The sequence below is a fragment of the Tetrahymena thermophila genome, assembly GCF_000189635.1.
Source record: "Tetrahymena thermophila SB210 genomic scaffold scf_8254728, whole genome shotgun sequence".
Taxonomy (NCBI): Eukaryota; Ciliophora; class Oligohymenophorea; order Hymenostomatida; family Tetrahymenidae; genus Tetrahymena; species Tetrahymena thermophila.
Genome location: NW_002476492.1, coordinates 80,013 through 94,874, shown reverse-complemented (window position 1 = coordinate 94,874; position 14,862 = coordinate 80,013). Strand labels below are relative to the sequence as shown.

The window sequence follows — 14,862 nt, the reverse complement described above, 5'->3', positions numbered from 1 at the left end:
TTAATTTTATTAATTTTTCAGCTATATAGCAATTAATGCTCATAATCTATTTTAGTCTACTAAAATAATAATAATTTTGTTCAAATAAAACACAATAGTTTTATTGAGAAAGAAATAAAATAATTGAGAAAATAAAATTAATTAAATGTTGAAATAATTTAAAAAATTAGGATAATTCTTTCATAATAATTTAGTTTTAAGAATTCATAATCAGTTTTATAGTTATTATTTAGCATTATTACTATCAAAAAATTCTCATAGATTCCACAAAATTATCAAATTTAGAAAGGAACAATACAAAGTTTAAAATATTTTAACCTATTCATTCTAAATTTATTTTATTTTAAGTAACAATTTTTTAAAAATTAATTGTATCTATTTTTTCTCAAAAAAATATGTTATTGCTAATATTGTTTCTTATCAGAAAAATTCTAATGATCCTAAATTAAAATCATAATTTTTTTTGATATAAACTATTCTTCAATTTAAAATAAACAAATTTGTCTTTAAAAATGGATTTATCTAATAATATATATTTAATTTTTGTTAAAACATATTTGATAATTATTGGATAGGAATTAATTAGCAATATATTAATTTCATTAAGTTTATTTGATTTTTCATAGATATCTTAATTAATTTTCATGATTTATTTTTGTCTTAATAATATAATAATAAAATGGTTCAAATAAAACTCATGATTTTTATTGAAAAAGAAATAAAATCGAATTTTGAATTGAGAAAATAAAATAAATTAAAATATTAATAAAAAAATTAGATATTTTTTTCATAATAATTAACTTTAAGGAATTCATATTCAGTTTTATCTTAACTATTTAGCATAATTAATATAAAAAAATTCTTATAAATCCCACTAAATTATCTAATTTAGAAAGAATCAATAAAAAATTAAAAATATTTGTATCTATTAAGTCTAATTTATTTTATTTTAAGTTACGATTGAAAAAATTAATTGAATTTATTTTTCTCAAGAAAATATTTTATACTGATATCCCCTTATCAGAAAAATTAAAATGGTCTTAAGTTAAAATAACTATTTCTTCTGAAATAAAATTATTCATCAATTTAAAACAAATTTGTCATTAAAAATAGATTTATTAAATAATTTATATTTTTTTGTCAAAACATTTTTGATAATTGTTCAATAGATAGGAATTAATTAGCAACATATTAATTGGATTATTGCAAATAGTTTTTATTTTTAATTGAAAACTTCTATATAAACCCAAAAATATATCTGGTATTTATATTGAAAATTAAATTCATTAATTCTATAGAAAATAATTTCTATTTATAAATATAATAAAATTTATATTAAGCATTCATATCATATGCACACACATACCTATACATATTGATATGCGTATATATATATACAAATACATAATATTGAACTTTTAGCAAAGATAAAAAAAACATTTTAAGATTTAGGAAAGTATGTCGACTTTATAAAATATAAAAATATAATATTGATTTTGTTAATGATTAATAAAGATTTTGTATAATGATAAATTTGAGTACTAATATAAATTATAAAAGAATTTTTTTAAAAAAATTAGTAAGCAAAGAAATAGCAAAATCTCTGATTCAGAATATTTATTTATTTATTTACACTTTTATTTACATAAAGGATAACTTATTATTCATATTAGCATCTCTAAACAAGAAAGAAAAAATAATTTTTGGATTCTCATATTTTATTCAATAAGTATTTTTTTTATACCGTGTTTATTTTTTTGTGAGAATACCATTTAAATTTAAAAAGAACGCATTTTTATAAAAATAAAACCTTACTTCTCAATTCCAAATTTTTCAAAATTATAAGGTTCAAGAATCGAGGTAATACGTAATTGTTGAAAAATGTAAACATATATTTAAGTAAATTAATAGAAAGAGAGTTTAAGATTTTTTTATAGCAATTTCTTAGTTAAAAAATAACTTTAAATTTTTAAAATAGCACACTTAAATACTTGCTATTTGATTTTTCTTATCTATCAGAAAAATAATTAAATGTGATATTTAAGATAAAAGTTAATATCAACTGAATGAATTGAAGGTATTTACTTAATAAATTATTTTTTGCAGTATTTAATTAGATCAGATTATATATTTTCAAATTTAACAAAAGTAAGTAAATATTTACTTTTTGAAACATTCAAATCACAAATATATATACAGCAAACAATATTTTGCTATTTTATATAATATTTTATAGATGCTTGGTATATATTTTTGTTTCAAAGATTTAAGCCACTGCACAATTTAAGTTCAGGAGAGATGAACTTTGTGTAAAGACAGTCATAGTCTTATTGAACGATAGCTAAAAATTCAGGACTAGCGCGGCAGTTCTAGTATAATTAGTCTTAGTTTAAGGCAGCAGTAGCTAAAATATTTAAGGCAAATACCTTATCAGTGTATTAAGCATAAGCAATACAAGTAGGATTGGTATTTAAATATTATTCAACTTTTTCTTTAGTTTATTGGAATTTTTCAGTTTATGTGCAAATATCTCTGTGATAAACGTTCTTATCGTACATGCAGTCGTAATATTAGGAGAAAGTAACCTAATCATTATCAGCAGATAAGCTATTCTAATTGCCTTGAATCAATAAAATTCCAGCTCCTACTAACAATATTGCAGGAATTAAATATAAAATTTTATTCATTTTTTTTATGTATCTATTTTTCTTTGTTTGTTTGTTTTAGATTTAATTGAATTATAATTAAATGAGTGATTTTCTTCTATTTTTAATAGATATTATTTGTAATACGATGATTATCTTCTAATTAAAATAATGCAATTTAATATAAGAATTTGCATTTTTTGCTTGATTATACATCTAATAAGAATATTTCTTTTCAACCAGAAATTAATTTTAGATTATTAAATGAACAAAATCTTAAATTGATTAAAATTTATCATCTTTTTTATAAACATCTAAAAGATCAAAAAGCAAACATAACTATATACCAATGTTTCTCAATTAGATCTATCTATGATTAAAAATGAAGAAAAATATTTTTTTTAAAACATCAAATAGGAAGGGTAAAAATTTAGGAGGCGGGTGGCCCTTAATTAATTAGAATTTACAGTATATTATATTGGAGTTCTAAAAGCACATCCAACCCTTATTTAAACCCAATTCGAAATTATATAAAAGAATATCATATTGAATATGAGATTAATACAAAATAGACAATAAATAAATAAAAACATATATAATAGCAAGGATAATCAATGAATGGTTTGTTTAACCTCTCTCCATCTTTTAAAAATAATACTTCAAATAATAAAAAGGCTACACAAATTTATTTTTTAAATTAAAAAAATTGATAAAAACTAAAATCTTTAGTTAGAACATATACTAGTTTATATGATTTTATTCTCTGCATCTATAAAAATAAAATTGGATGATTAAGAATTTTCACAAGTTGAGTATTTATTAATCTTACTTTTTGATTTCTTTTATAAGAATTTAATTTACTAAAGTCTTCATAAGAAAATTAAATTAGCTATTTTATTGGGAAACCAAATTATCAATCAGTCATTCAGTCAGTCAGTGAGTAACAAATTAGTTTTAAGTGATAGGTTTTTTTTATTTATTTAAATACATAAAAAAATTATTTAATAATTGTTAATTAAAGATTTATTAACTGATATCATTTTAAAATTATTTTATTTTAATTTTCTATCATTATTATACAAGTTAGAAGATCTATTTTAATCTTATTAATAGAAATAAAGTCCTTAGAGAATTTATTTTTATCTTTTATTTAACAACAAAGTAAAATTAATTATTAATTTAGAAAAGAAAATAAACAAGCACAGTTATAAATAAATAAATAGTTAATACAATAATGAGTTTTTTTTGATTCAATTATGACATTAATTTACATTATTTATATATTTACTAATATATTATATTTGTTAGATAGATTTTAATTATTATAGATAATATTAACTAAAAATATATTCATTATTCCATAAAAAATTATCTAGTTGTAATAAAGCTTCATTTAATTATATTTAAACTAGCTAAAGATATTTATTTATTTAACAACAATTAATAACTCTGGTAAAATAAATATATAAATAAATTTATTTATTTATTTATTTGTCTCTAAAACAAATAATAATTATTTTATATTATAAAATGAATGAATTTAAAGTTAAATAATTATTTATTAAACTGATTTTTTAATTTAAATGAGCCCTTATTCATTTTAAAAATTTAATATCCCCAAATTATTTAACACAAATTCAGTAGAATAATAATTAATTATGTAACAATGATAAAATAATTTTTAAAATAAATTAAATTTCTAGTTTAATTAATTGAATTAAAATTTAAATATATAACTTCAGTTGTTGATAAATTACCTATTTAAAATAATCAAATATAAAAACTAAGCTTTTCTTATTAAAAAAATTTTTTTTTTTTAATATCTACTATATTTTTTCTTTTATTTTAACAAGATGTGTCTAGTCGTTAAATTTAGCAGCTCTCGAAAACCTCGAAAACAGTATAATTACAATAATGATGATGACATATTTTATGTAAACAAATATTTTTATATTTAAAGGCTAATACTTGAAAAAATAAAATAAATACAACTTTTTTTTAATAAAAGAACAAGATAATTTTTTCTTAATAATTAAAGAAGAAATAATTCAGAATTAGTTTAATCTTTATTATTCAATATTACTATCAAAATATGGTTATATAAAAACCTACTAAATTTATCAAATTTTGAAAGGATCAATCAAAAATTTAAAAGATAGATTTGAACAAATTCAGTTTAATACAATTTCCTTTAATGCTTTTATGTTACAATTGAAAAAATAAAATTGATTGATTATATTTTTCTGAAAAAATTTATTATGTTATTACTGATATTTCTTTATCAGAAAAATTATGATGATCCTAATTGAAAAAAGATCAGCTATTTATTTTTTCTTAAATTAAATCATTTGTCAGTTTAAAACGAATTTCTTATTTAAATATTTTTTAACTAGTTTTTTTTTTTTAAAAATTCTTATTTGATAATTGTTGGATAGGAAAGAATTAATCAGCAATATATAAATTGCTTTTTAAGTTTATTTGTTTTTTGATTGATATCTTAATTAATTTTAATGATCTACTTTAGTCTTACTGATATAATAATAACCTATTTCAAATAAATCACATTACTTTTCTTGAGAAAGAAATAAAATAGAATAATATATTCAAATTGAGAAAAGAAAATACCAAACATCAGAATTTCAATCTTATAAATTAAGCTTTTTAATTTACAAAAAATACACAACTTTCATTGTTATTGATATATTTCTTTTACCAAGAAAAGTTATTGTAAAAGTTTTTTTATTAATAATTTAAAACTTTTATATAAATCAAAATGTCCATTCATTCATCCATCCATCCATATCTATATTAAAAACTTAATAAATTCTTTTGATCTCACTTCTATTCACAAAAATAATTAAATAGTCTTAAACATTCATAACAAATAATCAAAATTTTGTAAAAAACAAAATAAAACATTTTAAAATTCAGAAGTCAATGCTGATTTTCCTAAAATATAAATAAATAAATAAATAAATAAATAAATAAATAATATTGATTTAATTAATAACTTATAAACAAATATAAAGATTTTGTATAATGATGAATTTGAGTATTAATATTAGATCACTTAGACGGACTTATAATAAATTATAAAAGAAATATTTTATAAAAATGAGTAACAAGAAAAAAACTAAATCGCTTATTCAAAATATTTAGTTAATTTTATATACGCAAAGGATAAATTAGTATTTATATTAGATTCATATTAGCATCGATATAAATCAATAAGAAGAAATAAAATTTTGATTCCCTCACACATCTCATTCAATAGTTTTAAAATTTTTCTACAGAGACAAAAATTTTTTTTTGTGAGGATATCATTTAAATTTAAAATAAGAATGAATTGAGAGAGAAAAATTCAGTTTAAAAATGTATGAAAAAGTTTCAAGATATTTAAAAAAATTTAGTTGCTGATTGAGTATGTATTAAAATATTGTTGTTTCACAATTTTTTATAGCTAATATAAGATATTATTTATGGAATCAATAAATGACAAAGTTGATTTTATATAATTATATTTGATAGTCATTTTAAATATATATTAATTAATAGATCCAATTATTTATTAGTCAACATTCAACCTAGGTGACTTATCTAACGATAGATATTTCGTAGGCAGGAATAGTGAAAGTTTCATTCTATTTTAAGCAGTCTGTTGTGTAAGTCTTGTCGTGTCTTTGATGGTTTCTGTTTAAGTATTAAACAATAACTTCAAACGAATAGGTTCCTTCACAAGTATTTGTAATGACTGTAGAGTCAAATGTCATGGCAGTTGGGGTGTATTCATAGCAAACATTTTATTCTTATAACCTTGGATATTGCACTACTTCTTTTAAGTATTAAGCAAAGAAAACTAATGTGCCAGCTAATAAAATGTATGGTAAAGCTATTTTCAAATTCATTTCTCTGATTTTTTATTTTGAATTAATCTTTTTATATTAAATTATTTATTTCTACTTCTTTACTTAGAGAACCAAATATGTATTTAAATTAAACCTTTTATCCTCATTAGAACAATCAATTTATTTAAATTTAGTATCTATCCCTTTAGATTTTAAGTTTTAACAAAAATAGTGGGTAAAAATATGTCTAAAAAAATCTAATCTCAATTCTTTTATTTGCAAAAGATTTAATTAGATACTAATATATAGAATAATATTAAAAAGATAAATTAATAACCGAAAGATTTCATTAGATATCTATTATTAAATTCTTCTATAATCAATCCTAATACCAAGATTTATTTAATTTATTTGATTCTGATTTTTTTTTTCTTAAAACTCATTTTTTAGTTTTCAATTTTTGAATTTGATTATCAAAAAATTTAATGCTATTTCATACTCTTTCTTCATTATCATTCTCAATCTCTAACAATATGCTCTTCGATATGTAAAATTGCACATAAAATTATAGAAGTGTTAGAGTGAATTTTTTCTTATGCAAAAGCACTAGTCTCTAACAATTTTCATTTGATTTAATATATAATTTATTCATATTTAATGTAAAATAAATTAAAATTAAAAAATTCTCTTAATTTATTTGCTTTTTAATTCTGATTATAATTTTATTTTGTTTTAATTTAACTGATTTTTTAATTTTAAACATTTTTGTTTAATTATTGACTAATTTATTATAATTTCTTGATTCTTTGCTTTTACAAAAAGAAAATATTTTGGATTTGATAATTAATTTTGATAGTAGTATTATCAAAATTAGTCTGAAGGAAAGTTAAAAATAAACTGAATTAGAAATTTCTTACTTTCTTTTAAGCAAAATTTAACATTTATAAAAATTAAGGAAATTATAAACTTGTTTTTGGTATAACTAGGGGGATGAGAGGTTTCCTAACTACATTATAAATCCTATAAGTGAAATTTAATTAAAAAACTTAAATCTGATTGATTATGATGTAAGAATGTATGTCTCTCTTTATATAATTTAGTAGTAGAACGGATTGTAGGAAGGTACTCCCGATTAAAGACTTAAGTCATATGAAGTATTAAATAATCCATAGATGAAGCAGGACATCAAATAAAAAGGAAAAAATCTTTCTTTGAATTTTAACACCCAAAAGAATTTAACTCAACACCATAAATTAAAAAAAGTGGCTTTGTTTAAACTAAAAAATTTGAAATGAATATTTCTAGTAAAATGAGAGCAAATTTTTTTTAAATTTCATAAATTTTAAAGAGAAAATAAGATAGATATTTCAGAAATTTTTTTGCTAGGATAGAAAATATTTTTAAAATAATTATTTGAAAATTCAATCTATCTAGCACAATTCAAATAAAAGTTGATAAAACATTTTATAGTTAACAAAAACATTTTTAACTTTAATGTAGGCAATTTTTTCATTAATTTTCATTCTTATTTAAATAAATTAATTAAAAAAAAGGCTTTTTTAAATTATTTTTTCAAGAAAAAAAATCTTTCTTTTTTAAAAATATATTTAAAATTACTAACTAACTAACTAACTAATTTTTGGTTTAATTATTAATAAGAAAGTAGTACTAATTTTATGTTAAATGTCAATGTTAATTTATATTTAATCAATTTTAAGTTATTAATTAAACACATTATATTTTAAAATTAGATTATATAAATTTTAGTATTTTTAGATGTAAAAAAGTTATTTAATTTATAAATATAGATCAAATATTTTATATAATAATTTATAGATTAACAGTTTTGTTTATATTTAATATCAAATATTTAAACCGCTGCATAATTTGTATTCAAAAGCAAAATATTTCTAGTATAAGCAATTATAGTCCTCTTTGATTATAGCTAAGAATTCAGGTTTATTAACAAAAGATTTAATTAGATACCAATCTATAAAATATCTTTGTCCATAAATTTATCAGCAGAAGATTTCATTAGATATTTATTGCTTAATTTTTATAAAATAAATAAATAAATACTTATTTTAATATTTTAAGATTTATTTAATTTTAATTTTATGAAAAATGAAGAATAAAAAAATTAAGATAAAATGTTAAAAGCTAAAAAAAATAAATAAAAAGTGATTCATAAATTTAATTAGTAAGTAAGTAATACTCAAAAGATATTTAAAAACACACTTTTGTCCATTTTTTTGGTTGTGTTAAGAAGATTTGGATGTTAGTTAATTGTTTAAAAATGTTGACAGATATATAAGTAAATTAATGGAAAAAAAGCTTAAGATTTTTTAATAGTAGTTTGTAAATTAAAAAATCACCTTAAATCTGAAAAAAAACACAATTAATTAATTGATTAATTACTTGCTTTTGATTTTACTTATCAACCAGAAAGAATAATTAACTAATTAAATGCGATATTTAATATAAAAGCTAATATTAATTGAATGAATTTAAGCTAATTACTTAATGCATTATTTTGCAGTAATTGATAGATCATATTAAATATATTTTAAATATAATAAAAGTAACAATTTATTTATTTATTTATTAAAAATTCAAATCACAAAATATGTAGCTAGCTAACTAACACTGTTTTACTATTTTATATAATATTTTATAGATGTGTAGTTATTATTTTTGTTTCAAAGATTTAAGCCACTGCACAATTTGAGTTCAGGAACAATGAACTTAGTGTAAAGGCAGTCATAGTCTTATTGAACGATAGCTAAAAATTCAGGACTAGCGCGACAGTTCTAGTATAATTAGTCATAGTTTAAGGGAGCAGTATCTACTATATTTAAGTAAAAATATCTTTCTTATAATTTAGCATAAGCAAGACAAATAGGATCGGTATTTAAATATTAGACAGCCTTTTCTTTAGTTTGTACGAAGCTATCAGTTTCCATGCAAGGTTCTTTGTGAAAAACTTTTTCGGTCATGCAGTCTAAATATTAACCATATGTAACGTAATCATTATCAGCAGATAAGTTATTCTAATTGCCTTGAATCAATAAAATTCCAGCTCCTACTAACAATAATGCAGGAATTAAATATAAAATTTTATTCATTTTTTTGTCAATCTTTCTTTTGTATTTTTTATTTCTTTGTTTGTTTTAGATTTAATTGAATTATAATTAAATGAGTGATTGCCTTCTAATTTTAATCGATAATAGTTGTAATATCTTTTGATTAAAGGATCTAATTTAATATAAGAATTTGTATTTTTCATTTGATTGTACAACAAATAAGAATATTTCTTATCAATCAGAAATTAATTTTAGATTGTTAATTGACTAAAATCATAAAAAGATTAAAGTTTTCCATCTTTTATAAATATCCAAAGGATTATAAAACATAACTATACACCAATGATTTTCAATTAGATCTATTCATCAATCAAAAGTAAGCAGAAAAATATTTTTTTGTCATAAAAAATAAACTTATTTAAAAAGAAATATATCCCTTGGCTATTTTTTAGATTCTTTTACATTATTTATTATGATGATATTTAAATATAGAACTTTTCTTATACTCAAGCTTTTTATCTATGCTAAAGAGAGAAAATTGTTTCTAGTAAAATAGAGATTTCTAATATTTATTTACATGAAAAGGAAAACTAATTTGCTGTTTGGTTTTATCTTTGATTTTCAAAATCTAATAATTCTTTTATAAGAAAAAAGTCTTAATTAATCATTAATAAATTGAGTAAACCACAAAAACCACTACTGAAAGTGAAATTATCTTTGGTAAAATATCTTGAAAATAAATTCTTATTTTAATGTGCTCAAATCTATTCAAGCTAATTGGCATATTTATTTACTTATTGTTACTCTTTCAAAGAAATCTTAGGAAATTATAATGAATAATTCTAAGAGCTTTATATTCTATTTTAAATTTCTAGAAAACGCGAAGAAGTATTTTTCTAATCTTATGAATACTCTAAAGTCTTTTTTTAATCAATTTATTTTAATCCAATCTATCTGAAAGAATGTAATTAATATTGATTCAGATTTTAATAGTATGCGAGTAATACAAAATAGATAAATAAATAATTAAAAAGGATACTCAAAATTGGTTTGAATAACATCTGTCCATGTTTTAAAAATAATACCATCAAAATATTTGAAAAGAGCCACACAAATTTATTTTGTAAATAAAGAAAATTGATAAAAAACTTAAAATGATTCGAACTTTTTCGAGTAAAGAAGATTTTATTTATTTTCAGTGTCTATAAAATTTAGTAAATATGACTTATTTTTCTTGAAGAGGACTTATCTTATTTTTGATTTCTTTTAAAGGAAAATACAAAATTAAATTAGCTATTTTTTCAGGAAATCAAATAATAAATAAATCAGTTTGTAACAAATTAGATATTAAGTTATAGATTTTTTAATTAAATCATCATTTTTTTGTTAAAAAAATATAAAATATTATTTGATAATTGTTTATTAAAAATTAATTAAAAGTATATCATTTTACATTTATTTTATTTTGCTTTTCTAACTATGATGGTCTATTTTAATCTTTCTGATAGAAACTGAGTCCATAGAGTAATTATTTTCTTTTACTAAAACATATGCAAAATTTAATATTTAATCCAAATTTAGAAAAGAAAATAAACAAGTGTGGGTAATAAATTAATAAATAATACAAAAATTAGTTTTGTTTCAAAATAGTCAAATAAGACATCAATTTAAATTAAAATTACCAATAGATTCTATTTGAGAAATAGATTTTTATTTTTATACATAATATTAATTAAAATTTAAATATATAGGAATAAACATTAATTACTCCATACAAAATAATTAAAAAATTTTGATGTAATTTTATTTAAACTAACTAAAAATATTTAATACCGATTAATAACTCACTTTAATATAGCAATTAATTTATTTGGTTAAGCTCTAAAACTAATCAAAATTATTTTATAATTTAAAATAAATTGATATAAAGTTAATTATTTATTTATATTTGATTTTATAAAACTATTGAGCCATTTTTCATTTAAAAAATTAATATCCCTGCTGCTCTTTATCACAAATATAGAATAATTTTAAGAATAATAATTAATTATGTAACAATAATAAAGTAATATTAAAAATATATTAAATTTGTATTTTAATTAATTGAGTTAAGATTTAAATATTTAACAATTCTAGGATAGTTATTTATTGAGTTAGGAATACGCATTTATTTAGTAAAATAATAAACATTATTTATTAAAATTTTTAACAAATTAAAAGAAATAAAAAAAAGGTTTAGAAGCAGGTTTCGAACCTGATCGATAAAAGAAAAAAATAAATAACCAAAAAATGTTTAATCAAAGACTTAATTTGTTTGTTTTCTGATGAAGTAATTAACTTTTTTTTATCAAACATTTAATTTTGAATTAATTTTTTTTTACAAACTAAAAAAATGCTTAATTCTAAAAATTAAATGTTTGATTAAAAATTCAGTTAGATTTCTTCATTAAAAAACAAATTAAATATTTTATTAAACATTTTTTGTTTTTAGTTTGTTCAGGTTCGAAACCTATTTCGATACCCTTTTATATTATTATTATTATACTTAATATTCATTAATTTCCTACTAGAGAAATAATTATTAGAGAGTAGTAATATACCTTTTGTTGATAAAAAATGCATTTAAAATAATCAAATATATTAATATCTAAATTTTTATAAAGAAAAATTAAGCTTTTCTAATTCAAAAAATTTTCAATATTGACTGCATTTTTCTTTTATTTTAAAAAGATAGATAGATAGATGTGCATGATGGTTATTGTTATCAATTCAATGCTTTTATATAAACTAATATATTTATTTTTTAAGGCTAATACATTTATTTTATCATAGATATTTTTTATTACAAATAAAATTAAATTCATATCAAATATTAATAATATAATAAATATAAAAAGAAAATAATTTATTCTAAATTATTAGTAATAAAATAGATAGATCCATCCTGGTAAAATAAATATAAAAATATTTGTTTAATAAAAATAAATTGATAATATATGTAATAAATAAAATGTTAATTTTCTATTCCTTATTTTATTAATATGTTTTATTGTAGAGGTAGGATATAATTTAAATTATTTATATCAGTAAAGAAATATGTTTACTCTGAAAAATATAAATTTAAGAGATAAAATATTAATTAGTTTATCTGAAACAAAAAATAGATAGAAGGATTCTAGAAAAAATTAATGTATAAAAATACCTGTAATTATTTTAATTAAATATTGTTTGTTTTTCTAGTCCGTCCTCATTTTATCTTCAGATAAATTTAGTTACATTTTATCTATAAAAAAAAATAAATATCTAATCAAGCAAATTATTTTTCTGACAGAAATAAGTCAAAAGTCTTTTTGATAATTCATTAATTAATTAATTAAAAATTAAGTATTTATTATTAAAAATTAAACAAGAAAAAGCTAAATATAGTTTTTTTATAAGAATATATATATATTTATATTTCATTGATATGTTTTATTTTTAAAAGAACTAGTTAATCTTGTATCGCTCACTCAGAAGAAAAATAAATTTTCCTCGTTTCATATTTTTACTTGCAACTATCTATATACTAATTATTGTTTATTTATCTTATGTATCAAAAACATAAATAAAAATCTTTGATTTATATCATATTCACTACAAAAACCATAGTATATTACAAACAAAAATCAACTTTTTTGTTTAGATTTTTGTTTGCTTTAAAAATTAAAAACACTTTAACACTTTACAAACCAACATTTTTGAAAATTTAGTTGTTTAGCCAGTCAATATGCACAATAATTTATAAAGTAAGTTTTTATATGTTTAATTTAAGATAATAAAGGATTAAATAAATGACTATAGATATATATAATAACTTTATTTGATAGCCATTTTAAAGATATATGAAAAGCTAACTACTAATAATTATCTATCAACACTATACCTAGCTGACTTATTTATCAATAGATATTACTTTAGCATGTATAGTGAAAGATTAATTCTCATTTAAGCAACCTGTTGTATAAGTTTCAAAATATCCTACTTGGTTTTCGTTTAAGTGTTAGACAACAACTTAAAATGAGTAATCTCCTTCACAAAAGTGTTTTTAATGATGGAAGAGTCGATTTTCATTGGATTTGGGGTATATTCATAGCAAACATTCTGTCTGCTCCATTAAGCCATCATATTGACAAATTTTTAGTAAGAATTTAGCAAAAAAAACTATTGTCCCAATTCATAGAATGTAAGGTATAGATAGCTATCTTCAAATTCATTTCTAATTAATTAATTATTATAAGCTATGTTATTAAATTATTTATTTATTTCAATTACTTTTTCTAACAGAATTTAAAAAAATATTATTATCCTCATCATAAAATTTATTTAAAATTAGTTTCATAATTATTTCAATTAAATTTAGCAAAATTTGCATTTAAAAAACATACAAACAAACAAACAAATAAACTACTTTAAAAATATTATTTTTAACTTTTTTATTTATAAAAGATAAATAAATAAGACACTCAGTGATATATTAAAATGGTTTAAAGATAAATTTATTAACAACTGATTTAATAGATATGATTTATTTTTCAATTTCTATCTCTATCTCCCTTTATTTTAGGATTTATTTAATTGTATAAGGTAAGTAACTTTGATTTAAAGAAAAATAATAAAATGAATTTAAAACAATTTAGCTAACTCATTTAATTTATTTATTTATTAGCTTTATATTTTTCTATTTTTTTATTATGCTTGTCTTTTATATAAATATATATACATTTTTTTATTTATTTGTATGTTTGTTTATAAATTTAGCTCATTTACTTTTTGATTTTAAATTTGTGTTTTTAATATTAATTAATTTCTTATTATTTCACAATTTTTCTTCAATTTTTCATATTAATTAATTAACTAACTAAATAACTAATTAATTCAAATTTTTTCTTTGATATACTCATCAAAATACAACTGAAAATAAAATTTTTTACTCTGTTTATTTATTTTTAATTTATTTTATTATTATTAAACTTTTTTTTCTAATAGGTCACAGGTTACGAAGGTGGTGAAATAAGACAAGGAATTAATCTAAAATGAGCCCAGAATGAATGAATGTTTAATTTTACCAAAAACTATCAAAACTTTTATTAATTGCTATTTTCTTACTATGTTTTGTTAAAATAAATATATGAGAAGCTTTTATATCAAAAGTATAAAAAAATCAACTGATAAAACCAAAAAATCTTTTTTTCATGAAATTATTGATAAAGAAATCTTATTTAAAAAATCTTAATCACTATTTTTAATTGC

General features: G+C 18.7%; 4 protein-coding genes across 4 annotated transcripts; 1 reads left to right on the top strand and 3 right to left on the bottom strand. All coding sequences in view use genetic code 6, as the record gives it.

Moving 5' to 3' along the window:
- Window positions 1–2,258: 2,258 nt before the first annotated feature.
- TTHERM_00835180 (transmembrane protein, putative) lies at window positions 2,259–2,687 on the bottom strand (the record flags this gene model as incomplete). Its single annotated transcript, XM_001031281.1, has 1 exon — window positions 2,259–2,687. The coding sequence occupies one exon, from the start codon at window positions 2,685–2,687 to the stop codon at window positions 2,259–2,261; it is 429 nt and encodes a 142-aa protein (XP_001031281.1).
- Window positions 2,688–6,217: 3,530 nt separating this feature from the next.
- On the bottom strand, window positions 6,218–6,550 carry TTHERM_00835170 (transmembrane protein, putative; the record flags this gene model as incomplete). Its single annotated transcript, XM_001031280.1, has 1 exon — window positions 6,218–6,550. One exon carries the CDS (start codon window positions 6,548–6,550, stop codon window positions 6,218–6,220), a length of 333 nt encoding a protein of 110 aa, XP_001031280.1.
- A 2,639-nt stretch (window positions 6,551–9,189) lies between these two features.
- On the bottom strand, window positions 9,190–9,615 carry TTHERM_00835150 (transmembrane protein, putative; the record flags this gene model as incomplete). Its single annotated transcript, XM_001031278.1, has 1 exon — window positions 9,190–9,615. One exon carries the CDS (start codon window positions 9,613–9,615, stop codon window positions 9,190–9,192), a length of 426 nt encoding a protein of 141 aa, XP_001031278.1.
- Window positions 9,616–9,915: 300 nt separating this feature from the next.
- Window positions 9,916–10,252, top strand: TTHERM_000835149 (hypothetical protein; the record flags this gene model as incomplete). Its single annotated transcript, XM_012796461.1, has 2 exons — window positions 9,916–9,949; window positions 10,104–10,252. The coding sequence occupies 2 exons, from the start codon at window positions 9,916–9,918 to the stop codon at window positions 10,250–10,252; spliced, it is 183 nt and encodes a 60-aa protein (XP_012651915.1).
- Window positions 10,253–14,862: the final 4,610 nt, after the last annotated feature.